Below are 26788 nucleotides of genomic sequence, written 5' to 3'. Positions count from 1 at the left end.
TTAGTGCGCATGGTGATTGTCTCCTCCTCATCCTCACTGGGTAACTGTCCCACTGCTTTCCTTATTCTGACTTGTATGGCTGAAGTATCTTCTGTTAAATGTTGCAGTGCCCTTGGCGTTTGCAATTCGCACTGTACGGGCCTCTTGGAGCTGAGCCTCTCTCTCTCCTGCAGAAGACCTCAAGGAAACCGCAGGGTACAAGAGAAAGTGGTATTTGTGATTGGGTGCAGTAATGGCTAGTCTTCCGTTCTTCTTCAGGTCAGCCCTGAAAAAAATGAAATGCTCCAGCGTTGTGGGTAGTATGGCAGCTGCTAACTGGGCCAGACCTAAAACCTAGCCCTCCCTGTTAGTAAAAATCCTATGACAGGTCTTGCTAGGAAATGGAGCTGGAATGTATTTAGATAATTATATTCTGCCTGTCTTCTCCAACCCTCCTTCAGAAGAATCTGCTGTATCTGGGATCTTGCTTCACTTCCTGCCAAGCTCTTGGGCACTGTTACTGCGTCGCGTCCTGCTAAACAGCTGTGGAATTCAGTGGTGGGTGGAGCGATTAATTTGCCAATGGAGCACCCTGAAAAGTCTCTAGTCCATGTTGATATTTGATTTCTTATGTGATTTATGCCTATGGATCCTATCCTAGACCAGTTTGAGTTGCCTGGGGAGTGGAGAGCAGCAAGTGCTGTGCTAGAAGGGAGGAGGTGTCTAGCCAAATGAGCTGAGGTCTGGGAGCAGCCAGGAACAGGTGCTGCCATGTCTGTGGTGGGGGTATGTGCTTTAAGCACGGAGGTCAAGAGGGCTGCAGTTCACCATCTGTTTTGTGTTCTCTTGCAGTCGTGTCGTTCTGCCTGTGTCCGTTGAGGAGGTAAGTCCTTTTCCTGCTGCTTCCTTTTAGGAATTTATTTAAACAAAACTATACTGGCACTTGCCACCAGTTCCCAAAAGCCAGGGGATGCAAGGCAGAGATGTACCCACCTTCAGGGTAATCCTTAAACAGTGGAGTTGGTAATTTAAGAATGGGGCCAGCTCTTTCACTGGCTTACTGAAAGACGTTTTGGGGAAAATAACTTCATTTCCCCTCTCGCTGGTGAGGGATATGATACTGTCCCTCCTGTAAAGTGCTTTCTGATTGGATTGAAAATGCTTAGACAAGCAGTAAGTACTAATAGATAACCTTGACTTGCCAGATTGTTACAATGCCCAACTTCCTTGTCTAACATAATTAGCTTTTCTTTGTAAAGTAAGGAGGAAGCTGTAGTACAAACTCTGAGGTTGTTGTTAATGTGAGTTTGTGCACTTATCGATGTGAGCAAGGGCCCTTGTATTCTAAAACTGTCAGGCTGGAGTGGTAAGCCCTCTTAAGCTAGATGTTGAGGTTTTCAAGATTAACAGTGCTGAAGATTAAAGATTAAAAAGATTTAAAATTAATAACAGCACATTCAGCACTAGTGTAGACCCAGGTTTGCAAACTTCACACTGAAGGCACGTCTGGGTGGAATAGTTTCACCAATTGTACTGATGTAAGCTAAAGTGAGAATTTGGACTGCAGTGGAGTGGACAGTCTTTGTTCCAGGATATAAGTGGCTTCTTTGGCTTATGTGGCTTGGCAAGTAGACTTGTAAAGTAAATCAAAGGTGTGCATATAGAGTAAGATGAGGCCTGTATACAAATGCAGCTTTTTGGTATAAGTGTCCACATTCCTACTCAAGGAAAGTATTCCAAGGCTATGGCACATCTAGGGACACTGTAGAACATAGTAACTTCTCATTGGTTTAAATTCCCACCTTGGTTTATATCATTTTCTTTTCTGTGTAGACAAGCGCTAGGGCTCTTTTGTGGGCTACGAGAGGATGAGCTGAAGCAGGAAATCAGATTTTCAGGTGTTAAGGAGGCTTTCAATCTGATTAAGCTAACTTGTTTAAAAATGTACCTTTTGGCCATGATGATAAAACCTTGAGCCTTGCCTAGATTAAGATTGGGCACAAACATGCTATTACCCCTTCAATCCTAGCGCAGGTAAATCAGCTCTGTTGACCGTGTTGGTAGACCGGTACAGAGGTGTCTCGAGTTAGTCGAGTTGTTGGGTAAATGCTCAGGCCGCGTACTTTTTCTCAGAATACAGAATGTGACGTTGGTGTCCACTGATGTGGTACAGTGCGTCCCATAGATGTTCGGTCTTGACACGGCGACCTCATGTTTCCTTCCTTCTCTGCAGGTGATATTGAAAGTGCCTTCCCTGTAGTGGAGACAGATCCCCTTTCCAAGAACGTGATTGTGCGAGTCTTGGTCTGACTTCCTGTAGCAGTGTTGGAAAGTTTGTCCTGTCTGCATGACCAGTTAAATCACTGTTAGTGCTAGACAGCAGGACTGGCTTGGATCACCCCTCGTTGTGAGCGTGTTATTTTAATGCAGATTGTGGTCTGTGTGCACAGCCTAATGCAGTGCATTGTCCTTCTTTGTGTATCTCTGTTAAATATTAGGATGTTGTTGTGTTAGTGTTGACACTGCTTACAGCTGAAGAGTGTCTTTGTCCCAGAGTGTTCACAGCCTGATACACCAGGGAACACAGACTTCCCTGCAAAGGAAATATAAATCTTTTAAACAAATGATTAGTGCTATGTACTTGGCAATAATCCAGTTGCTGTGGAAGGCACTGACTTGAGGCTTATGTGAGTAGTGGGTGGATAAAGCAAAATGCATGAAAATGATCAGATAAGACTTTGCACAACCATAAAAACTCTTTTTCTGGGGTCCAGTTACATGTTCTGTTTCCCTTTTTTTGAGACCTTAGTTCACAAAGATGCCCCGTCTGCATAGTGAATTGCTTTTTGTCCAGTAAAACACACTTCTGAACAAAATAAGTAGGTTACACAACTCCCCCCTTCAAATTCCTAAAGCACTTAATTGTGTTTTAGACCAGTTGCAGCAATCATGTTATCAAAGGCCTCTCTGTTTTATAGGACTAGTCTAACACAGAGCAAATACTGTCTCTGCTCTTTTAGGGCTTGCAGTTGGGCAGATCTTATTTGGGGAAAGGGAAAACATTCCACTTCTATTTTCTTATGCCTGGTCCTAACTGCTGGAGAGAGGGGGGTTCTGAGAGCAGGTGTTCACATTGGAGAGACTGAGCACTGGACAGCTGTGCAGAACCTGCTTCTCATGCAGTTCCTAGGACTACTCCTTGAGATCTGCACTGTGCCATTGACTGACCTCACATCTGGTGATTGCCTCTTCTTTCTCCCTGGTGCTCCTCAGCACTACTCCTGCAGAGAGATTCTGCCAGGCACAGTCACACTTCCCGAAACTATGTGCAGAGCTGGAGGGTGAATGACTGACTCCAGTCCCACAGCACTTTTGTGTAGCAGAAAATCTACCTTGGGATAGACTTCTTCCTTGGTGCTGTACTATAACACTTTTAATTTGAGCTGTTGAGGTCTACAGCTTGCTGTGGTAAAAGCTGAGAGCCATGTGCTGTCTGTTCATGAGTAAAAAGGCTATAAGGTATGGCTGGGCTTACTGAGCTTTGCTAGCATACCTAACGGTGACCTGGTTTCTTGCAGCAGCCCATCCACTAGGCCAGTATGATAAATCTAGCTCTTCTGGTGCCTCGTGGTTCTCTGATCTTGACAAATAAGTATGGAGATGTATGCAGTGTATTGCTTTGACAACAGGGCTGGTTAGTAAAAGAACAGAAATGTTCCCTTGAGTAGAGGAAAAAGCAACCTCATGTTAATTCCTCCTTGAAATCCGCTGATATTGCTTGCTTTTCTAATGAGCCCTCCGAGTAGGCAGGGTAATACTGTGTCTATAGATTGCTTTTTTTTTTTTTTTTTTTTCGGTCCAGAAGCTGAGAGCTGGTAGTGGCAGACGTCTGGTCCTTCCTTAGTGCCCACCTGCATCTCCTATACTTAATGTGTGAAAGATTTCCAAGCAGTTTAAAAGAGAAAGAAGTCTGACAGTAATAATAAAGGGTGAGCAAAATCACGTCACTTCATTCCCTTCCTGAGTGGCACCTGTGCTAGGAAAAGCTGCTATTTATCTTTGAAAATCCTGCCTATGTCAAAGCAGTTGGCACCTGATTACACCGAGGCATGCAAAATGCCAAAATATGCAAGCCCATGCGTTGCCTGGGGCTCAGCTTTTTACCCATGAATACACCTCCACTTCTAACAGAACTGAAACGTGGCATTGAAGAAACCAGCATAGCCGAACGAAGCACAAACAGGGGATTTGCTGTAGCCAGATGAAACCTATCTTAGTATGAAGACCGGAAAAGCATCACAGGGTTCTAGCAATTTACCCTCCTAAGCTAATGATCAGTGAAGAAGCTCAGTGCTTTGGCTAGTCTTTTGGAGAGGCAGTGTTGTCTCTGCCCACCCCACTCAGCCTAACTCATCCACTTGTGAGGAAGAGTCTTCTGACCTTGCTTGAGATTGGAGTCCTACTGTCCTTCGCTCTGTTTGGTAGTCTGTTTGGAAGCGGGTGATGTGAGGGGCAGGAGGGGTGCTTCCCTTCTTTGGGCTGCATCGGATGCAACTTAGGACGTCACAGAGAGGATGGCTAAACGATGTCAACATGCTCAGCGGCCTGAATTTCGCTGTATTGTACTCTGCATGAAGCCTCTTGGCAGTGAATGGTGATGCTGAAGGGACAAATGGGCTTTTTTGTTCGTTTGTTTTTGGTTTTGTGTTTGGTTTTTTTGTTGCTTTTTAATCTGGCAGAGCTGGCCCTGGGCTGGGAGGGAGTGGCAAGAACTTAGTAATGCTCTGAGTCGCAGGAGAAGGAAAGTTTACCAAGCCTCACAAAATCCCTCAAGAGGGAATGCATGTATTGCCTTCTGCTTGGACCACTGGACCCATCATCCTGATGTGGAGGATCCTGACTGAGCTTATTATCACTTTGGTGTGCTGTTGGGGCTGCATATTCACCCTCATAAACAGGATGTAGTCAGTCTTGTGTGTGGCTGCTGTGGTTATGCAGCATCTTGGGGAAACGGATGGGATGATGAGATGGGAAATTGGATCAAACTCTGTTTTGACAGACGGGTACAAATTTTAACCTGCAAGTCCTGGTGGGGGGACACGTAGTGTGTTAACAGTCATCTGAGGACTAGGGCTGACCTGTGTGATACAACCGCTGCCTTTTGCTATTATAAGGTGACATAGGCTGAAGTGGAGAGTGGACCACTTCTCTCTGCATGGGTCTGCTGTGATGTGCTTGGGGCACATCCTCCACTTCTGGGTACTCCTCTCCTAGAAAACTGTTAACTTCTTAGAAAACTGACTCTTCCTCACTGGAGAGGGCGTGGGGAAAATGCACAAACAAGACTCCTAGGAATAGTGGCTTCTGAGATACGGAAAACAAGGCTGATACTTAAACTTAGCCAAGTAACAGTTAAGATGATAAGTTACAGTCTACAAATGCTAGGGAGCTAGAAGCCCCAGCAGGTCGAGGAAGGGCCAGGAAGAAGCAGCAGAAGGAATAAGGAGAGAGCATAGTAGGCTCCCTGGCCAGCCTGGATGTGTCGTAGACTGGAAATGCTTCCCAGTTTTGTCTCTTGTCTGGGAAGCCTTTCCTTTCCACGTGGCAGGTAGAACAGGGTAGCACCTTTAGAGACTGAAGTCCTGCCCTGCCCTGTCCTCCTGCCTTACTTCATGCTAACATGGCTAATTACCTCTCTCTTTCCACGCGGTGCTTGACTCTTTGGTTTTCCTGATGCTTGCTGTACCACCTTTGGGTGCATGGACTTGAGCTGTGGGGGCGGGGGGGGGTGTCTGACCAGCTGCTGCTTGGAAAGCGTTGTTATGGTGTTAGAGCTGTGTGTGTACCAGTTTGGTGCCTTTCTGTTCTTTGTACATGGTAAGGAGCTTGCCAAACACGAAGGCTTTTTAAAATTTCTCAACAGAGTTCAGAGCTGCTCCCAGGCAGGGTGGGGTTCTGTTCCCAAAGAGGCCGGCTGTGTTGCGTTCAGACCATCTACGTAATGCGCAGGGGTCAGAGTCCACTGTAAGGGACTTTGCCACCCAGACCCAGCTGGGCAGGTGGCGGTTGTGGAAGAAAAGGGAGAGTCGCTAAGATGGGGCAAGGTGTGTTGCCTGCTCTCCCTGCAGTAGTAGGATTCAGACTTCGGCGAGCCGAGTTCCTGCCCTTTCCCCCGGCAGACCCCGTGGGTTCTGTTCTTATTTAACTGACCAGTTTATCTGAGCCTCCTTCCCGTGTATCAGTGGAATTAAAGGATCAGAAATAACAGGGAAGATTAAAGGGTGAAGATGCCAAGCCACAGGGCTGATCCTCTTAGTGCCTGAACTTTGACTCTTGTATCTAAAGGAAGGGATGAATGGGCGAATGAGACAGTGTTACTAAAGGGGATTAGTTTGAGCTGCCTGGAGGCCTCTCCTGAGACTGCTGAGCAAGGAAAGCCACTCGGTCCCCCCCTCTCTTAGGCTGTGGTCATGAAGTTGATGACAGTTTCTCTCATACAGGAAGCACAATCCAGTTTCTGATTTAAACTCTTGTTCTTCTGTTTTGCAGCTCAGCTCAGCTTCTCCAAGCAGGCGTAGCATTCTGTTTCTATGGGTCAGCCCTAGGCAGCTGCAAGGAAGGCAGCGTGTGAGATGTCAGGAGATGGGGCATGCTGATACGGGATGGCACGAAGTCTGCTAGTGGTGGTGAGGGAGCTGCCTAGCATTAATTCAGAAGCAGTGTGTGGTGCCCATATAACTCAAGCTCACACTTGAAGTGACCTGACAGCAGTTTCCATTACACTGGGCAGGGGGAGATGGATTTCTACAAACCGTTTCATTAAAGGAAATGTCTGTTCAGAAGTCTTTCTAACAAGTGAATGAATGGGCTAAATGTGCTGCTTGACAGCTCTGGAAGGTGTCTACCTTAGTGCAGAGCACCTTGTTTGGCTCCCATCTAGCATGCTTTCTGCCTTCTCCCAGGCTACTCCTAAAAGAGACCTAGACATTCCCTTGGCATATCACCCTCCATTTGGTGGAAATGGGGGTTTGCTGTTGTTTTTTGATTTGGTCTTGTTTCAGCACCCCTTTGAGGGCAAAAAGCCCCATCAGACTAAGAGTCTGTTTGTTGCTCTAATCTAAAATAACGGACGTAGAATGATTTCCCTAACTGGTACTGCCTCCCCCGTAGGTGTGAGGGCTGCGCTCGCTGCCTTTGTGTTGGAAGCTGTTGATCAGCACTCTGCTCCTCCAGCGTGAGCTGTAGGTCTGCGGAGTGCCGGCTGCTCCTGCAGGATTTCACCTCTCCGTTAGTGCAGTGCTCACTCTCTCTGGGTGAGGGCAGTGGGGCTTGGGCATTATGTTTCATTGCATTTGTTGCACATCAATCAAATTGCTAATTTTTGGTGTACCTAGAATTTTGCCAGCTACCTTTTTCCAGTAGACCCTTGTATTTACTGCCTTTGGCAGTGGTTTTACTTCTTCAAAATATTGCTTTTCCGTCTGGAACACAAACATCTCACTGCCTCCTAATGTCCCAGAGTCCTTTGCCTTGGGGCATCTCTGCTGACTGCATATCAGCTTCAGAAAAGCCCTGTGTAGCTTTTTCAGTCGACTATGTCCCTCTTGGCAAGCTTTTGCATTCTCTCCTCTGTCCCTCCATATTGACTTGCCATTGATGCTGTCGAATCCATCTCTGCAACAACTGCCATCCAGAACATGCATCTTTATCTGCCTTCTCCCTTGCCTGTACATCTGAATTTCTCTCTGTTGTTCTCTAAGGCATCCGGGGAAGAACTGGCATCTGGGAGAGAAAGATGCTATCTATGTAGCAGGAAGCAGTGTTGAATTTAGTGATCAGTACTGATGGGAAGAAAGGCTACAGCTGTCAAATGAGTCTTCAGCAGACTGAAAGATGATCTAAGGCTGCAATGCTGCTGCATGCTCCAGCTCCTATGTCCTACCTATTAGGAATTGAATAACAATGGCCAGAAAGAGGACACAGTGCAGAGAGTGTCTGCCTAAGGGATGGGTCAGTGTTTTTTTGGGGCAGATCCAAACATTTGAACTGGGAGTAATTTTCCAGCCAGGAGCTGATGGTGAAGGCAGAGGGCAAGAGAGGAAGGATGAAGGAAGAAAGGGGGGAGGGGGCGGGTTAGCTGAGGGGTGGGGTGAAGAGAAAAGGAGGAGAGGTAGATTGTGGAGGACCTTGGACGGGAGAACAAAAAGCTTGAATTTGGTTGAGGTGGTTAATGGGAATTGTGCGATGGGATTTTAAGTGGGGCTGAACACGGTCATGTTGTTTGCAGATGTTCTTTACCACAGTTTTGGACACATTGGGAAGGCCAAAGGGGGATCCTGCTATAACAAAACCAGCCAAAGATGTCTGTATTCCATTGTTAAATGTATAAAGAATGGGATTCGAGACCAAATCGTAAAGTGCTTATGGATCCTCCAGGACCAAGTGCTCTATCCTTGTTGGGGGTAACTTGCCATTTGCAGTGCTGTCTGAACTGAGCAGCAGGGGCATCTAGTTTTTGTGTCGTACAGAAATGAATCAGATTGAGTATGGTGCAGCTGGCCTCTTCTCAGCGCTTATGTCAGCCAAATGCTCCAGTCCTCTCCCACTCCTGATCATCTATGACTTCTTTCATTTGTTGAGTTGCTTTAAGGCAGAGCTTGGGATAACTTGGCTGGTGGTCACATCCTCCTTCATGTTTACAGCGGGAGTTATGAGTGTGATGGTGCTTAGAGGGAGAGCAGGTATAAAGGAGATGGCCAGTCCTGGTCACCTGAATTCTTCGTTTTGGTTTAATGTTCAACCATGTTAAGTGTATGTGGGATATCTCATGTACTTCAGTCCCTGTCTGTTTGCAGTATGACTATAATGACCCCTTGTAAATCATGACTACTACAATAATGTCTTTCCTACCCTCAGTATCAAGTGGGGCAGCTGTACTCTGTGGCAGAAGCTAGCAAAAATGAAACTGGTGGAGGTGAAGGAGTAGAAGTTCTTGTGAATGAACCCTATGAGAGAGAGGGAGAATGTGGCCAGTACACACACAAGATCTACCACTTGCAGAGGTACGTATCAGGGCAAAATGGTCCATTTCTGGCAGTAAGTGGGAATAAAGGGAGGGGAACTGGAGAAATGGTAAATAATGTAAGGAACTACCCAGGTTTCGGATCATTCAAGCCTCTGTAGGTTCATTGCAACTGGGAACAAGGAATCAATCTTATCTGTTTGCTGCTACAGGGAGGAACCTTGAAACTTCTCATTGCACAGAGACAGCAAGTAGCCAAAGGGACTAAAGAACTTGGCTACCGTTGGAAGAGAAGTTCAGAGCTGATGCTAGGACCTGGACTCGTGAGCTGGGGGGAAGGCCAAGGAAAGCTTGTCAGTCCAGTTTTTGCCACAGTTTTGTGCATGGATTTGAGAGATGAATTCAGACACTTTCTGCACCTTGGTAGATCATTGTCATGTAGTCTAGGCAGAAACAGCAGTCACAAGCTGAGTAGGAAAGAGGGCTGGATTTCCAGGGCTGTTGAGCCGTTGACATTAGAGCAGGCTGCTGGTCAGTTGGGCTACAAGGTGATACTAATAGGATCTCCTTCCATATCAAACATGGCTAATGTCCTGAGAAATCCAGGTGCCACTAAGTTTACTTGTAGTTCTCTTTGTCAGCATTTTAATTGTGAAACTTGGCTAGAAAAATGCTTCCAAGGTATCAGCCTATGTTTATCAAGTGAAGCCTTGCTCTGCTGTACTGCACAAATGTGGGGTTTCCCTTAACCCTTGTGCATTCAGCTGGTGAGGTCTATAGGGATCTTGGCAATTAAGGACGCAGTCACACAGGTGTAAACACTCATAGGGCACTGAGGTTTAAATTTCAGGGTAGGTATGTTCAGTGTCTCGAGCAGTGCCACTGGCATTTATTTGTATGAACAAAAACACTTGTTTTGCTTCTCTTTCTCCCTCCACTTCTGTAGCAAAGTACCATCGTTTGTGAGAATGTTGGCCCCCGAGGGAGCCCTCAATATCCACGAGAAGGCGTGGAATGCGTACCCTTACTGCAGGACTGGTGAGTGCCAGGGGAAGGGCTGCTTGTGGGTACTCTTTCTTCTTCGGGGATGGTCATTGCGGTGTTTCAACTGCTGCCTTCCATCTGTCTTCTGGAACCATTTTCTGCAGTCCAGGAAAATAGGAATTTTGTGCCAGCAGTGGTCACAACAAGTTCATGGCTGATGTAAGGTTGCAGAGCTCTTGATAAAGAACAGCAGGGTGTCCACAGTAGCCCAGAGATCTGGTGAGTAGGTCACAAAGCAAGAGAAGTGTGTGCCAGTTGCACTGTAGGGTTGGAGGAATGGACTTTGGGGGCTGTGAGAGAACCATACGAGAGAAGCTGCTGCGTCTTCAAGTACAGCGCAAAAGAGATGGAGCAAGAGAAAATCCCTGTCTTAATGTAGTTGAAAGGGAACAACTTTATTAGAGAGATCCAAGGGGAGTGAAGCTTGGCTGTAGCAGCCCGCTTCATTTGGTTTTTTGGAAGAGCAAAGGTTGACACTTCTAACTTGAAAGTCTTTGCTAGCAAGTGTAGTTACTTCTCTTCTGAACTCTGGTGCTGTGGTCTGGAGCTTGCCTGGAAGAGGTAGTCAGGTGGCTGAGCTCCTTTCTGTTCTTTAAAGTCCCTTGGTTGGAGAACGAAATGGAGACAATTTGGGTATTCCTAAATTGTGGTTCCCACAGCAAGAGTCACTTGGCCTCCTCATGGTTACGTAATATATTTGGGGTTACTCTTTCTGCTCTTATTTTCTTTGAAGATAAATGTGCTGTGTGCAGAAGTGCACGGCTGTGGGAGCTGTAAATTTAATAGTTTCATGACCTTTGTATTTTCATTTTCCTAATTGGGTGGTTTAATTGCTTTTTAATATTGAGTTCTCTTGATTTTTTTTAAAGGGAGGTTAACAGGGGACTTAGAAAAATAAAAAAATAAAAAGCTGGGGTACCCCAACCTGTGCAGCCACATTCACCGAGGTGAAGTTTCTGATACAGTGTTCAAATATAGAGGAGATGTACAAGTGTGCATCACATGGAGCTCTGTGCCTGTTGGCATTTCAGGAAACCAAAATCTGTGAGGTGAGTTCAGATGATCACAACACAGAGAACCCCTCACTGATGACGGTTTCAGTGGACATTCGTAGCCAATGCTGTGCAGTTGTTGGATCAGTTATCCAAATATATCTAATCAACTTGTTTACATTTAGCAAAGCTTCACTGAGATTTTCCTTGCACCTAGATACCACGGTTAATTCCTACACAAGGAAAATGCAAAGGGGGTGTAGTTATGTTATGGACACGGTTTTTTGTTTTGTTTTTTCTCTGTGAAGGCCTTATTGTATTACTAAGAAAAAAGTCAGGCTGCTGAAATAGTAGCTGTTATTCACAGCTATTTTTTCTCATTTTATGCATTGGTTCTTTTTTTCATTCATTGTAGATCATGAATACATACCAATCGACTTCACTTTCTGCTTTTGGTTTAATGGTGCTGAGAATTTGGATGCAAACATTGTAAAGACTGTTTAATCCCAAAACAGTGTTCTAGCACCTGAAATCATGAAAGCATTTGTACTAGTTTTTCACAGTCAATTTAAGAAAACCAAGTGTTCAGCCTTTACCCCCTGATTGTCTCCCCCCCCCCCCCCCCCCAAAAAAAAACCAAAAAACTCAAACAATGTCGTTCTTGAATTAGCAAAGAGCATGAAAACATCTGAACTATTTCTCCATCTATCCCACTGGTACTCTGCCTCTCTTTCCAGACCAGCTGTAACCTATGTGCTGAGTGCAAATACATAGCTGTCTAGGCCAAACTTTGATAGCTTGAATGGTAAGCTGAGAAGAGCAGCATAAGATATGTGTGTGTGGGGGGGAGGGTTTGGGGGGGGGTTCCCTCCAAATATAACTAATGCCAGTCTGATATGGGTTTGGAATTGCATCATTGTGGGGGCTGGAGCAGAAGGCAGACTGCACCAGCACTTGTGCGGGGGTTGGTAGAAAAATCTGTTTCGGGAAAATCTGCAGGTCTGACTTAAATACTCAGAAGTGCGGTACTGGAACTTTTTATTACGTTTGCTAATACAGAGCAGGAGGTTAGAACTTAGCTGCTGTTAGGTAGGTAGGTTGTACTTACAAGGGTGAGTGCAAGTATTTAGGTCGCGAGTGGAATAGCTTGCATGGCCTCTTGCTAATATCCTACTTGTGCACAGCACAAAATACTGCACAGCTGAGTTGGGGTTGGTATGGTGAGGGCTTGAATACCTGGATTGCTGAAATAGCAACTGTTGTAAAAGCTCGTCCTCGTACATGATGGAGAGTAATATCTGTCTAAGGTACAGTAGGACAGCCTTACACTTCTGGGTTGTGTCTGTTTGTTTTTTCCTTTGCCTTTGCAGCTAAATAGTAACCTGGGTAGTCACATCATACCCTATAATTGAGGAAATATTGAAATGATGGTGAGGTATTCAAGAGTAGGGAATGTCCGAATTAAGGTTACCTGTAATTCTATAGCCTAGTGCACTTTTCAAAATGTACATGATCACAGGTGCGGTGCTGCGTAAGTGAGGCTACTTTGCATGCCCCTTCCTCACTTACTGTAGAAGATGCACCTTCTGTAGAGACTCTGGGGAAGGGAGAGCAGTTGCAGTCCTGTGCACGGGCTCCAAAGAGGACTGTTCTGTCCGAAGCGCTTCCACAGAATGATTCTTGTTGTTGCTGTTTGCTGTATTGAATGAGTCACTTGCCTATTCTTTTTGGAAGTGGCAACTAACTGCATGGTCCTTGTTCTCTGTGTGTCAGTTGAAGATGCCAATGGCCCAGCTAGGCTGTGACTTGAGTCCTTTGTTCATTTTCCAGCCCTGCTGTAGAGTTAATCTCTGCACCTCTGTTCCCTCCTTATGAAGGAGGATGATAAGTCTCTCTCCTGTGGGAGGGAGCTGTCACTGTGAGGTACTCTGGTTCTACAGACACAGGTAACATAGAAAATCATATAAGCAAATACAGTTAGTCATGTGGATATTATCGTGTGTATAACTGCATGTATAAAATAAGTAAAATTTCATACATGTTAAATAAGGACACTTTCAGGTTACACTGGTACAATAGTACTTGTACTTGTGCATATGACACTCCTCAGACTGGTTATGGTGTCTTGCTGTCTGTCAAAAACCTTAACATCATTTCTGCTAAGGAGACTATTTTGTTGAACCAGAGTGTCAAGTTCTAGTGTCAGATTTTGCTGGCTTCTTTTAACTCTTTGGAAACCATAGTTTTTATAATGGAAACACTGACATGCCTGAAGGCCTCAAGATAGATAGACTGGACTCTGGCTGTTACAGGATCTTCAGTTGCTTTTCTCTGTTGAATAATTGAGACTCGCAGTCCAAGGAGTCTGATTACCATGAGCAAGAGGGAAGCAGAGGGCAAGGAGTCCAGTTACCACATCCAGGAGTGATGAGGTCTGCACTGGCCTGAGATCCAGTGTGCACTCGCTTGCAGAACTGCAGAGAGGCTTCTTATGTGCAAGGTGAAGGAGAATTGGTAAAATACAGTCAGCTGATCAAACTGATTCCATTCTCTGATCCAGCTGGATGGAGTCCAGCGAGCAAACAGTGGCAGTACATAATTAAATGCTGCTGTTCTGGGTTTCACCATGGCTGAGAATTTCCAGAGGGTTTTCAACAGGATGGAACAAAGTTACTTCTGACAGATGATATACTGGGGCTTGCTGCTTCAACAAAACTGGCAGCTCCCCAGAACTTTGCCAGAATTGTCCCCTTCTTGCCGGTAATGGGTGGAGGGTGGCTGTTGCTGTAACTTTTCTTTCTCATTAAAGTACTGTATCTCTTTCTTTTCATGTGTCGCTTTCTTGGAGCAGTTATTACAGTAAGTATGGTTTTTATTAGTGATTTCTTGTGTAGAAGTGTGTGTCAGCCTGCCTGGAATGAGACACGTAGGGTTATCCCTGACTTGAGCTAATGGCACTGCCACTTTCTAAGTTGGTGGATCACATGGGTGAGGAACTGGGTCTGCTTCTCCTGTGGGATCTCCTTACTAAAGAATAGAGATGTCTCTTCATTGAGTGCACGGACAGGACAGTGAATGCACTGGAACTAAATATTATAGAAAATCAATGAGCTAAACAGGGCAAATCCATGTCTTCCCTTGTGCAGTGTGATGCTAGGAGTGATCTGCCTTTTGAATTGTTGTTTGTGTTGTCTTTATATAGCAAATGCTTCTTTAGTTTGTACTGTCTTTTAACACCCCCAATGCTTTTGCAGTTATGAAGTGGCACCTCTAGACTCCTCTCTTCCTAGCTGGTCACTGCTAGAAGCTGAATTCTTTTGCTCACTGGCATGAAACTAGTGGAGGAAAAAGCTCTGCATGCCACACTGATTTACAGACAGAGGACCACATCTATAGGGGCAGTCTCAAATCCAGCACTGGATCAATATACTATCTTTAGAAAGCCAGCTTCTGCCCTCTTCCACCCCTGTGATCTAATCTAAACAGTATTGAGAGTGACAGTGTCTCAGCTGTCTGTTAAACAGTCTTCTCCTTCATGTTTCTTTACCCGTACTTAAAAAAAAGAATCTTGCCCTGGAGCAGTGAAGCACGAGCATTTTGCATGCGCGCAGCTTCACGTGCGTTTATTCTTGCACCTCCCACTCGGTAACATTGTAGGGTGCTTTCAGAAATGCTTACACAGGCAAGAATCAAAGTCCTGATATCCGCACAGTCTAACCCAGGGACGGTAACTGTGAAGACTTCAATACCGCAGCTTGGTTAATAATAAGATAACGGTAGTCTCTTGAGTCAAAGCAAACAGCCAAATGCTCTTCTTTCTCTGGCAGAACGAGTACATGAAAGATGACTTTCTTATCAAAATTGAAACCTGGCACAAACCAGACCTTGGGACACAGGAGAATGTAAGTACATGCTAAATGGTTAGATATGTTGCTTGTCCTGCTTGAATTCTGTATTGTGGTACTGTAATCGGTTTTCAGTCTCTTCATGTTCTTTGAATCAGTGCAGCTTATGCCAGGCTAGCAAGGGAGACCATGGCCTCTGAGAGCCCTCCTGGCTATTCTGGGCAACAAGGATGGTTAGAGACTTGGAGAGAACAAATGGCTAGGACTTAAGCTTAGATAAGAGATGCCTGGGTGGTATGATAGAGGCCGTGAATGGTGTGGAGAAGGTAAATAAGAATCTCTTATTTGCCCTCTCTCTCAGTACTAGCACTAGGGGACACATGACGAAACGTTTAAAACAAAGAAAAGGAAGTTGTTTAACACAGCATGCAGTTAACTTGTGGAGCTCCTTGCCACAAGCTGATGTTGTAGAGGCTTACAGTCTAACCAGGTTCAAAAGAGGATGGGTCCATCAGTGGGTGTTAAACATGATATAGGACTATGGTCTTTCTCAATTCTGGCAGATGTAAGGGAAGATGAGCAAGTGACAGAGCAGTTTGAATAGGGCCTGAATATTCTTCCCCTTTGCTTTGCTCTGTGCCACAATACTGGGCTAGGTGGACCTGGGGTCTCATCCAGTATAGCATTTCTTACATTCTTGTGAAGGAAACGGATGCTTGTTGAAATTGTGCCATCGCAGCTGCTGTGCAGAAATTGTTGTTGGTATGCATGTTTACCTCGGTGTTCATTTCCTTTGCTGAATTCATGTTTCCGTATTGCTGATGACTGCCTTTTTACCCTCACCCTGGAGAAGAGAGCACCAGGTGCTTGGATCGCTCTCTCTCTGCTCTTGACTGTAATTTGCAGTAGGAGGGCTATGCAGCTGTGAATTACAGATCTGGCTACCACTTCTGCAGGTTCACAAACTGGAGCCGGATGTATGGAAGAATGTAGAAGCAATTTATATAGACATAGCAGATCGGAGTCAAGTGCTTCCCAAGGTACGGTAGGTGGGTAAGAGCTCTTTCATGTGATGGGCATTTAGTATGTCAGAAGAATGATATCTGCAACTGTAGTGTCTGAAACCTGCCACAGCCTTCAGGGACTGGGTGGGAAAGAGGGAGGAGGCAGGGAGAACGACGGGTGTTCTTTAAGGGGGGCAATGCAGACTATACGGGGGGAAGAAGGCAGTTATGGACAGTTCTGATGGACACTCGTAACTGCATATCCAATGGCCACATTCTGCAGCGTGGGCAGGCATAGTAAAAATACTTGTTTCACTCTATGGTTCGTCTCCATGTAGCACTGAAGTTGATCAAAACACTTTGTCACAGCAAGGAGCGACATTGTCACTCTCCTGGAGAGCTTAGATCCTAGAGCAGGGGTGCTCTGCACCGGGGCTTGTGGGCCATCCAACTTGAGGAGTCATGTCATCCAGGCTCCCTTCGGGTCTGTACATTTGGTGGGGGAGCGGTGGCAATGAACTCTGCCACTGCTCCCCCACAGATAAATTTTGAAGCCCTGCGTGTGTTGGGATTGGGCCCTGGCTGGGCCAGTACTGCATGCTGGATTGGTACCCACGAACCAAACTGGCACCACTCATCTGGCCACAGGGTGAAGAGGCTGGGCACCACTGGCCTAGATCATGACTTAAACTGTGGGAAAGAAGTATGCAGAATCATGCAATGATGTGTAATGTCCTTGAACAGGGAGTTTGAACGTGGGAAGGTGGTTTGCACAAGCATGTAGGAAGAAGTGTGTGAGGGGTGGGGAAAAGTACTTTTAGTACCTGGCTCAACATGTTCCTTTTTCCACCTCCACTTTTTGAGAAGTGAGGGGAAAATGGGAGAGTCCAAACCAGCTAGACCAAATGGCTACTGGCACTTAAATGGCTTCTTTTATGACTGATGCCAAGGGCAACCTATGACAGTTGTGATATTGGACCTGAATTTAATATATTTTTTAAAATATTGCTCAGACCTTTGCACTTGAAATAGCACCTCAGTTAATTTCCTTTCTCAATTGCTTTCTCATGTTGATAGATTGTTATATAATAGTATTGTGTCAGTTGCCAGAAGACAAGAATCCAAATTACTTAATGTTAATGGCTACATTTTTCCAACTTGTTTTAAAACACACTCCACTTTGCTAGGCCTCTAAAATGCTAAAAGTCTGAATCCATAAATAGTTCCACTCAAAGCAAGCCTGAAGCTTTACTATTATGCTTATTAAATCTACTTCACTACAAGGTTCAACAAGGCACAACAACACGAGCCCCTCACTGCGTGACCAAGGTGGCATGCACACCACAAGCAATAGAGTGAAACAGAACTGTGCTCGTTGCCTCTGCCTATAATACAACAGGAAGACTTAGTAAATAAGTTTGCTTTTTTTAACAGCCTTCTTCCAACTTAGATCCACAAAAGACGCGGTGTTTATATTACAGCACTTGTTTTGTGTGATCATGTAATTAATGCCGTTTTACAGTTTCTTGGCAATTGTAGCACTTTGTAAGACCTTATTTCTACTCTGAAAAGTGCCAGTGTAAAAAGGGGATTGTGAAGTTTCCCATTCACTGTTCTAGTTTCCAATTCAAACATGCTCAGTTTGAGTAATAAAAAATGACGTTGGTGCTTGTCTTGCATCAGAACAGACTGAGATTCATCCTGGCTTGTATTAATATTTTTACACGTGCTCCAGGAGTGCAGGGTGGGGGGAGTGGGTGCTTTATTTAGAGCAGCTCCGAAAGCCGCTCTAATTAAAGTGCCCAGAACATCTCATGTATTGGCATCCCTGCTCTTCGAAAAGGTGGCGGGGGTGCTTTAGATAAAGCTCATCAAACGAGCTTTAGGTAAAGTGTCCCTGCTGCCACGTTGAAGTGTGGGGGTACTGATGCAAGATGCGGAGACTGGCTGGAGTGCGGTAATTGCCATGCTCCAGCAGAGTCTATTAATAGTCTGCTCTGATGTGCTTTAATTACAGCATGTCGGAGCAGCATCCTGCTCATGTATAGGCGGCACCCTATGTTTTCCAGCTAGTTTTTCGGCTGGTTGCTGAGCTCTTATCTGAGTTAAACCCTGTAACTTCATCCCTGGAATTTTTCAAGAGCAGGTTAGACAGATGCTTTCTATAATCCAGTGTTTCCGACGGGGTTCCAGAGGTGCATCAGTTCTGGATCTGTGAATGAAACCTGCTGGATTTTCTGTTCTAGAGCATTTCTGTGCTCTCAGTTTTCCAGTGATACCAAGAGTGTCACTAAAGTCCACTAGCTGTGATTTGTATTAGATAAGAAAACCAACATTTGCCATTTTTTATTTGGCGTTGGGTGGGGGAGCCTTTTGCGTACGCTTGATCACGTCTTCCAGCTTTTCTGTGCCTATTGGGGCAAGCTTCTTTTAATGAGGAGTTAGACTTTCACTTGACTGTAGGACTTGAGGAAGCTGAGACTCTTAAGAAGCACTAAATAGCTCCAGACACCTACTGAGAGTTGGTGATGTTGCATTCTTAGTTTGTATCAGTACAGCTGTAGTGCAGCTCTGCATGCTGGAATATCCAATACCTAAACTGCTCAATGGACTTTGGCTTCCGGTTCAACTCTGGGCTGTGTAATTATAAGAAGCTGGAGTCCCAAAGCAGTTGCTGTGGAAAATTACTATAAGTTATTGAAACGAAGGGATGTATCATAAGCACAAGTACCAGGGAGAGTGTTCTGACAAGTGTGCTATGCTGTTTGTGTAACAGTGACTGATACTGGTGCTGGTACATACATAAGACACCTGCCCAGACAGCCACAGCCCTGCCCCATGTGTGGCATACCCCACGAGCTGTGTACACTCTCAAAGCAGATACCATGTACCAGTTGTTTTGGTGGGGTAACAAAGGGAATGAACTTGATCATGCTCTGACAACTAGGGCACGGCATGGGGAAAAGGGAGGATGAATTAGGGTTTTTAAAGTAGTCTTTGGCTATTTTTTTAATCTTTGTGAAAAGTGGTCCCAAGAAGGACTTTGAAGATGTTAACAGAGTACAGGAGTGTGAAGCACTCTGCAGTGCTGAAATGCTGCCACACTCTTCTTGAGTAATTGTGGTTAAACTTTGTTTGTCTGTGTGACAGGATTACAAACCAGAAGAAGATCCAGCAAAATTTAAATCTGTCAAGACTGGACGTGGACCTCTAGGCACCAACTGGAAGGTGTGGATTTCATTATTTCTGTACATGACATCTATTATCATGACTGACAAATTGTTTGCTGGATTTAGAGGAGTGAATGGGCTTGTGCTGTGTGGAGCACTGTCTCTACAAGTAATAGAGACACCCATACCTACGTCAGTAGAAGGGCTTATATACGTGCACTAGATGGGAGGGTTATTTTGTTCCAGGGGGTCAGGTCTTAAAGCTTACAAAGAATGTGTGGCTTTAAGCAATCATTCAAATGGCTTGTATCTTTGCAGAAGGAGCTGGGGAAGCAGACAGAATGTCCCTATATGTGTGCTTACAAACTGGTAACAGTGAAATTCAAATGGTGGGGTCTGCAAAACAAAGTTGAGAACTTCATACAGAAGGTGAGTGCCAGCAGGTGGTTAGGCATGACTTTTCCTTACCTTTCCAATCAGCATAAAGTGCCAGGGGATTCCAGTTGGTATAAGTAAAACAAACCCTGAGCAAAGTGGTACCACCTTTCACTCCTCTCAGCTGGTCTTCACTGTTGAAAGGCAAATGCAGCTTTCTGATGTGGTGAGTAAGCTGAGGTGAAAACAGGGTGACGACAAGAAACTTCAGTTTTTCCATGTGGTAAATCCGTGAAGGTCAGCTCAAAACCTCTGGAGTTGATTACACCATTTATCTCAAAGTAAAACTGAAGTGTTCCACACTTCTCTGGTCCAGTCAAAATGGCTAATGCTATTAGCGCAGTATCCATAGACATAGTGTCATAGCCTCAGGAGTGAAGAATTGTGTTCACGTCACCATACGAGCAGGTTTGCACTAGCAAGAGATGCATTTCTTTGGGATTTGAGACTCCACGTGATTTGTACAAACTTGATCAGGTACTGGTCCTGGCTCCAACAGCAAGAGCAGTTCAAGAAGTTGTATAAGGAGAAGTCAGTAGCTTTTCGGTGTCCTCAGTACCCCAAGCTGGGGACTGCAAGCACGTGACTCCACAGACCTCACAGGGTGTTTGTACACGTGATAAAATTGGCCTTTTTAAAGCAGCTTAATAGTCCGTTTGCACTGCTTTAATGGCGTCACTGTTTACACCTGCAGCAGCAGGTTTCATTTTAATGTTATCACTATGTACATGTGTGGTGGTATTTTGCTTGTTATGTAGCAAGGACAGTTTTTTTCCCTCCTAGAGCGTGCCTGCCTGCTTCTCCTGCAGCCAGGGGCAAGTTGCTGGTGAGCCTTGAGCTGCAGGGGGGCCCCGTCCTTCCCTCTGTGGTGGTGGCACCCCCCAGGCAGCATGTGCTGGCTAGCAGCCCACCTGGGTAGTCCTGGGGGGTGCCGTGCCATGGAAGAAAGGACTGGGGCCCCCTGCAGCTCGGGGACTGCTCGGCCCTCTGTCATAGAATTAGGGTCAGAAGGGACCTTGTAGACCTTCAAGTCCGACCCCCTGCCTGGGCAGGAGGAAAACTGGACTCAAATGACCCCAGCCAGGTAGGCATTGCCCCCTGACCGTGGGAGAGGCAGGTAGGCTTGGTGGGGGGCAGGGATCGAGACCCTTACTGCTCGTTCTTCGTTCCTTCCTTCCAGAGCCTGCTCACGGCTGCGGGGGGTGAGGCAGGTGAGCTGATGGGGGGTTGTCACTGGCCTGACAAGTCCTTAAATTGAAACAGTGGGTTTTTAATCGACACAATTAAAAACCCACTGTTTCAATTTAGGGAGAACTAAACCCCGTCACGTGTACAAGCAGCCATACACATTAATCCAGAATTCCCTATCCTGTCATACCATCCCTTTCATAATCTTTGCTAGAAGTGGTTTGGATTCTTTGCTCCTTGCACTTTGGAATAGCCTTCCAAGCAAAACCCACTGTCCTGACTGGCAGCTAGATGTCTCCTTAAGTGTATCCATAAATGGTTGTGGCTGTCTGGCTTCATGGTAATGTTGTTTTTCAGCTTCAAAAGCACTTCCCCTCCTAGTGTTAATTCCAGACACATGCTTTTATAAAGGGTGACAAAATCTCTTTTGTCAAACTAAGCAAGCTGAGCTCCTCTAATCTCCTTTCATGAGGAAAGGTCTGAATTCCCTTCACTTCCTTACTGACCTTTCTTTGAACCTGTCCCCATCTGAGGTTAATCTCTCCCCCCCCCCCCCCGCCCTGAACACTGACCAGGACTGCACCCAGCATCCTAGATGGAATCTGGCCGCTGCCTTTAGAAAGGTGTTAGTAGTGCGTTTTCTCTATGGACTGTATTCCACCTAACATACCTCCTCAATGATGTCAACCTCTTTCAGAGCTGTGTTGCACTGGCAACTTGTGGTCATCACGTGACTGGCCAGTATACCAGGCTCCACTCTCTTCAGTCTCTAGTCGATGCCCTGCATCTCTTCCCCAGTCCTGTAACCAAAGTTCTTGTTGTTGGCCTCTAAGTATCCGATTTTTTTGCCCTCCATACTGTTGAACTTAATTCCATTTCGGATACCTACTCCCAAACCTGCTGTGTAGTCCATGTACTGTGTTGGTAATGCTCCAGTTTTCCAGAAGCATTGGTTCAGAAGTCTCATATTGCATATGCCTTAACTACATACCCAGATTCCTTGGGTTCTTGTTGGACATTTTGAAAGCTCAAAACTTGCATCCCCATATCCATACTGCCTGCGATGATGGTGGGATTTTATGGACTAAGAATAAGTAGCAGTAAATATGTCTGTGTCTTCTGGTGTTTGAAGTATGGCAAAGCAGTCGATTCCCGTAATGGGTACAAGGAGTTGGAGGCTGCTCTTAGACTTAGCACGGTTTGTGATGCATGGCTCTTTGTGAAGAATGCATATTAGCACATTAATGGGTTAGACCTAAACAAGGTTATGCCTGGACTAAATACCACTGCACTTTCTGCAATTCTTACCCCTGAGCCATATCTCTTTTGTTCCTTCCATCTTTGCAGCAAGAGAAGCGTCTTTTTACAAATTTCCATCGGCAGCTGTTCTGCTGGCTTGATAAGTGGGTTGATCTGACAATGGAGGACATTCGCAGAATGGAAGAGGAAACCAAGAGACAGCTGGATGAGGTCAGTGGAGAGGAGGACAGGTGTGACCTGCAAGACTATCTGAGGCTCGATCTCTGTTGTCAGCTGTAGGGTGAGGAGAGGGAAAGGCCCGTTTCTTGATGCTGCTTAGCTTGATGCGTTCACGCTGCAGTCTGGGTGATCGCATCTACCTTCGTTTCTCTGGGTTTTTCTCTTGTAATTGGCATGGACTTGTAATAGACCAATAAATACATTGTCCCATGGATAATTTAGGAGATCCAAGAGACCTTTCATTGACTCCTTTAAAATCAGTGAGGATATCTTATCTGATGCTTCTCGATTCACCGAATCCCGTAGGCTATCAAAAATAATTAGTCCTTCAAACAGTTCCTCAGCCCTGGGTAGAACCAGCAAGGAGCAATGTGCTCCCTACTATGAGGAATGTACGTGCGGGGCTGGGGTTCTCATTTGTCTTGTCATGAATGTTCCTTGCGATTCTTCCATTTTATAAATGTACTTTATTCTAGTACTATGTATGTTCTGCCCTGTTGATTATGGACCCTAAAAGATGATGTGGCTTGGCTAGAACTAGTATCATGACATGCACAATGTGGACTGGCAGACTTCTGCCTTTTTACAGTAGGACAGTTTACAGATGTGCGAGACCCTGTTTCTGAAGCAAATAACTCCTCTTTACAACTTCTCTGATAAACTAACACAAGGATGTTGGATCAAATGGCTGACGCTTCTGCTTTCTATTTCAGATGAGAGAAAAGGATCCTGTAAAAGGAATGTCAGCTGCAGATGACTAACGTGGCTTCCTCCTTGTGCACTGTACGTACCCAGTGAATCTGCCATGATTTTTGTTTTCTGGTTTTGGGTGCAAAAACGTTACAGAGAAATGCACGGAAGTCAGAAGTCTGCGGTGTTGCTTATTCCCTTTGGTAACTAGGCACCTACCTAAATCGTGGCAAGACGGGGGGGTTTGTAGCCTGCGTGCAGAGCCGATTTCACCGGCATTTTGCGACAGCCTTGCCCCTAGATGCTGATTGGCAGAGAGGCCTGGGAGGGAGGAGGGATGAGGCAGCCACCGTCTTGATTGCTGGCTGCTCTTGGTGCCATCCCGCCTCTCAGTGCTGATTGGTGGGGAGGCCCTGGCAGGGGACAAGGGGGCCAGCCACTCCCTTGTCTTCATGCCACCCTGCCAGCCAGTGTCTTCCCCTCCCAGGAGCCAGCACTTCACTGTTAAGTTTTTTTTGTTGCTTTCATGGCAGTCCGATTTCGCCATTGCTGTGAAATCTGCGAAACTGCAAATTTAAGTAGGTCCCTGCTGAGAACTAATAGACTTCACCATGAGTTAAAATAATTCTGAAACAAGAAAATAAATTCAGTGTGTGCACGCGTTAAAGCATCATATCAGAGCAGTAAATGGAAAAGTGCACTGGTACCTTATTTGCATGTAAGGCACCTGTCCTTTTGGGTACTGTGTAGAGGCCCTTCTGGCAATCTGAAGTAATGAATGCGCTTGCCACACAACACTGCCATTTTAGTTATTTGAGGGAGGGTTGCTAAAGAGCATGTCCAGCAATGGTCATTACCAGTGGGTGAGTGTTAGGATATCTGAATAAAATGGGAGGTTGGGGGGTATTTTTATTTCTGATTTTGCATTTCCTATGTGGAGGAAATGTGGAGACAGAGGGCACAGTTATCCATAGATTAGATGCATTTAAACACATTTATCTGGATGGCATTAGTCTTCCACAATCTTCTCTGCTCTGCAAGCATTGGAAGAAGCTGGCTTCAGCTTAAAAGAAAAAAATAAAAATGGGTGGGGGTCAAATAAGCATGCTATCTTAATCTTACTTTTTGTTGCTATTTAAACAGTTCCCAGTGACCTAGGCAGTATGCTGTTTTATAGTTCTGATCCAGCCTGGCATGTACAACCCCAAGTGGCTTCAATTTTAAGTTTAAACCAACTAAAATCCTGGCTGTGTCTTACCTATGACCTCTTAACACTGTGACCCTAACTTCTTATCCTGCCACTTCCTGAGACTTCCTGGTGACAATCCTGTGCTGCTCCCTCGGCACAGATTGTTTATATGATGGCAGCATGCACGGCTGTCACTGCTCGGCTGTGTCTAGAGAACAAAGCTGGGTTCAGCCCAGAAGAACAAACTATTGAAGTTGACCAGACAGATTCAGGAGGAAAAGAAGTGAAGGGCTTGCAAGCAGTGTTGAGTGATGTCCAACATCCTATTAATTCCTCACTTTGTTTGCTTTTACTAAATTTCTGGTTGCACTTTGTTGTGCAACCAGCAAACAAAACCCTACAGTATAGGGCTGTGCCTTTTCATGTGGACAGGCCAGAAATTCAAAAAAGTCACTAACATTAGAAGAACTCCTGGGTGATGCCACCCCCGTTCTAGCTACAGTTGGAGGCAGAGGGGAAACCAGGCATAGCCCTTGGCATGGGTGTGATCCTAGGCCCTCGTGCTCCTACTCCCCCAACCAGATGTTCTTCCATTCACTTCCCTTGGCATGGTCTCTGCCGGCTGGTCTGAGTCACTTGCCCAACCTTTGGGCTTCTGAATATTGTTTCAGTCAGTCTTCATCAGCTCACTTGATAGAGCTGCTAGTTGAATTCATTACCTTTAAACATCATCTACAGCACTGCTTGCTTACTCCCTTTTCTGATGGCACAGGCATAGGGAACGAGCTGGTGGCCTTCTAGGAAGGCTGGGGTTGTTAGGGAGGCGGCAAATAAACGTGCGCTATTTTAAAGGCAGGCAAGGTTCTTTGGATAAATCCGATATTTTGTATTAGACCAACTATTTGAGCCTTTATGCAAAGGTTTATTCAAAGAACCTCGCCTGCCTATGTCCTTAGACCACCTTGGCTACAATGTGTACTCCTGCTTTTTAAAACGGTTTCCTTTGCCAGTCTCCATAGACAGGCTGTGGATCGGACTGGGTGCGAGGTTAGATCCGAGACATGTTGATGGGAGAGGTGGAGTAGCCTGCAGGGCCCCTTCCCCTGCCAAAAGTCAGTGTGGCTAAAGGACTGTAATCTTTAGGACAGCATCTTAACTGGCACCTTTAATTTCAGACATGGTTTTAAAATTTGTTCCTGGTGTCTCTTTTTCCTAGTTTGCAAGACAGTCAGCAGGAAGGCCTGGGGATTTCCACCCTCTTGACTGATGGACCATCTCTGGATCAAGCCTTTCTATATCCAATCGGCAGGCGATTTTAAATCTCCCATAGCTAATTCTAGATGCCCTTTAATATTGTGAGCAAATAGACTGTCTGGTACTAAGCACTCCAATGTTAGCACGTATGTGAAGGAGGCAGCTCCTTGGAGACGTGCGACTTAGAGATCGCTGTATTTACGACTCCTCCCTCCTTTTTTTCATCGTGTTCAGACCAATTTCCATGTGGCCCTGTTTGAGTTCCAAGTGACATTTTTAGCTGAAATAGTCTTGTGATGTGGTGATTTAGATCTTTTTTTTTGTTTGTTTTTTAAACTGGGATAAACTGCCACCTTTTCCTGCCCAGCCCTTCACCATTCTTTGAGTTTCCATGTGGAGAGGAGAATTGTCAGTATTTATTATCAAGTGCAAAGCCAACCCCCAAAACGCTGGGCTCCCAGGGTAACGAATTTTATTGGCATAGACTTCAAAAAGCAGTCAAGAATGGTCAGGTCCAGGTCCTGGCCTGCTGTTAAGATACCACCACACATGGCCATTGCGTAGCCACACCTGGTCTCGCATAAACATGCATGACTTAAAGGGACTGACCAGCAAGTATCCTTCGTGTGTGAAGGTAGAGTCCCAGGCTCCATCGCTGTGGTCTAGCTGTGCGTGGCCTGCTCGGTGCTCGGACCCACGCTGCTGCTCTCCAGTTGTGTATGAATCAGCCGTACGCAACTAGTATGAAAACGTAGTGGGCGAGTGTCGCACGCTCGGCCCGCGCCGTACAGAGATTGATCACAGTTTGTGAAATTGACACTACTTCATTTGTCCATAAAGGCTCACTTGTTTTTTTATGGACGAGACAGTACAGTGCGAGGCCGGTACGTGTGGTGATCTGCATGTCCGGTCGCGTGCAGGTGCCCGAGTCGGTGCTGCTGCTCTGCAATAACACTTCTGTCCAGTCAACTGGACGCAAGGTTTGCTGCTACTTCTTTTGCTTTTTTGTGCTGTAAAAAGGCGAGTTTGTACGATCCGGGAGCAACTCCACAAGACGCTTGCACTGTCTTGAGTGGAAAGGCCGTTGCCGAGGGGCGAGAGCTCCACGCGCCGAGCGGGCCCTGACAGCTAGACCCTGGCGATCCTTGTGGCCGGTCTCGGCTTTAGACAATCAGACGAGCAGCACATCCTGCTGTGTCAGCCACGCGAGGGAAGCTGTTTTCTTGCTTGCGGCCCCGAGGGCAGCCAGGTCTCTCCGCAGCCGCGCTGGCTTCACGCCCCCCGGCCCCGGTGCCGGAGCGCGGGGGCGGGAGGCAGCGCGGCTGGTCGGTCGGTCCCTGGGCGGGGCCGTTTGTCCCTGGGCAGGGGGCAGTTTATCCCTGACCTGTTTTTTGTTCCGTTCTAGTTTGTTCTTTTGCCTTACTGCTGTCGAAGTGCAATAAGCTCTGACCGTGCCGGTAACGGGCCGCCCCGCGGCGATGGGGGGCGGGGCGGAGG

At 46.0% G+C, this 26788-nt stretch overlaps 1 protein-coding gene across 1 annotated transcript; it reads left to right on the top strand.

Moving 5' to 3' along the window:
- Nucleotides 1–376: 376 nt before the first annotated feature.
- PITPNA (phosphatidylinositol transfer protein alpha) lies at nt 377–25657 on the top strand. Its single transcript, XM_019499273.1, has 12 exons — nt 377–537; nt 832–862; nt 8896–9041; nt 9948–10039; nt 13889–13896; nt 14865–14939; nt 15839–15922; nt 19037–19114; nt 19375–19485; nt 22027–22149; nt 22872–22941; nt 25254–25657. Exons 1-11 carry the CDS (start codon nt 392–394, stop codon nt 22917–22919), a joined length of 942 nt encoding a protein of 313 aa, XP_019354818.1. The 5' UTR covers nt 377–391; the 3' UTR covers nt 22920–22941; nt 25254–25657.
- Nucleotides 25658–26788: the final 1131 nt, after the last annotated feature.

This window comes from Alligator mississippiensis, chromosome 14 (assembly GCF_030867095.1).
Source record: "Alligator mississippiensis isolate rAllMis1 chromosome 14, rAllMis1, whole genome shotgun sequence".
NCBI classification, from domain to species: domain Eukaryota; kingdom Metazoa; phylum Chordata; order Crocodylia; family Alligatoridae; genus Alligator; species Alligator mississippiensis.
Note: the sequence above shows the minus strand (reverse complement) of the source record. Positions and strands in the feature narration are given on the sequence as shown.

What these genes read in the sequence shown, in the direction of transcription:
- PITPNA (XM_019499273.1), top strand. Translation starts at nt 392, where the DNA reads ATGTATTTAGATAATTATATTCTGCCTGTCTTCTCCAACCCTCCTTCA. An exon ending in CTCTAGGCACCAACTGGAAG is followed by an intron (nt 19,115 to 19,374) that starts GTGTGGATTTCA and finishes GTATCTTTGCAG; the next exon opens with AAGGAGCTGGGGAAGCAGAC. An exon ending in CCAAGAGACAGCTGGATGAG is followed by an intron (nt 22,150 to 22,871) that starts GTCAGTGGAGAG and finishes TTTCTATTTCAG; the next exon opens with ATGAGAGAAAAGGATCCTGT.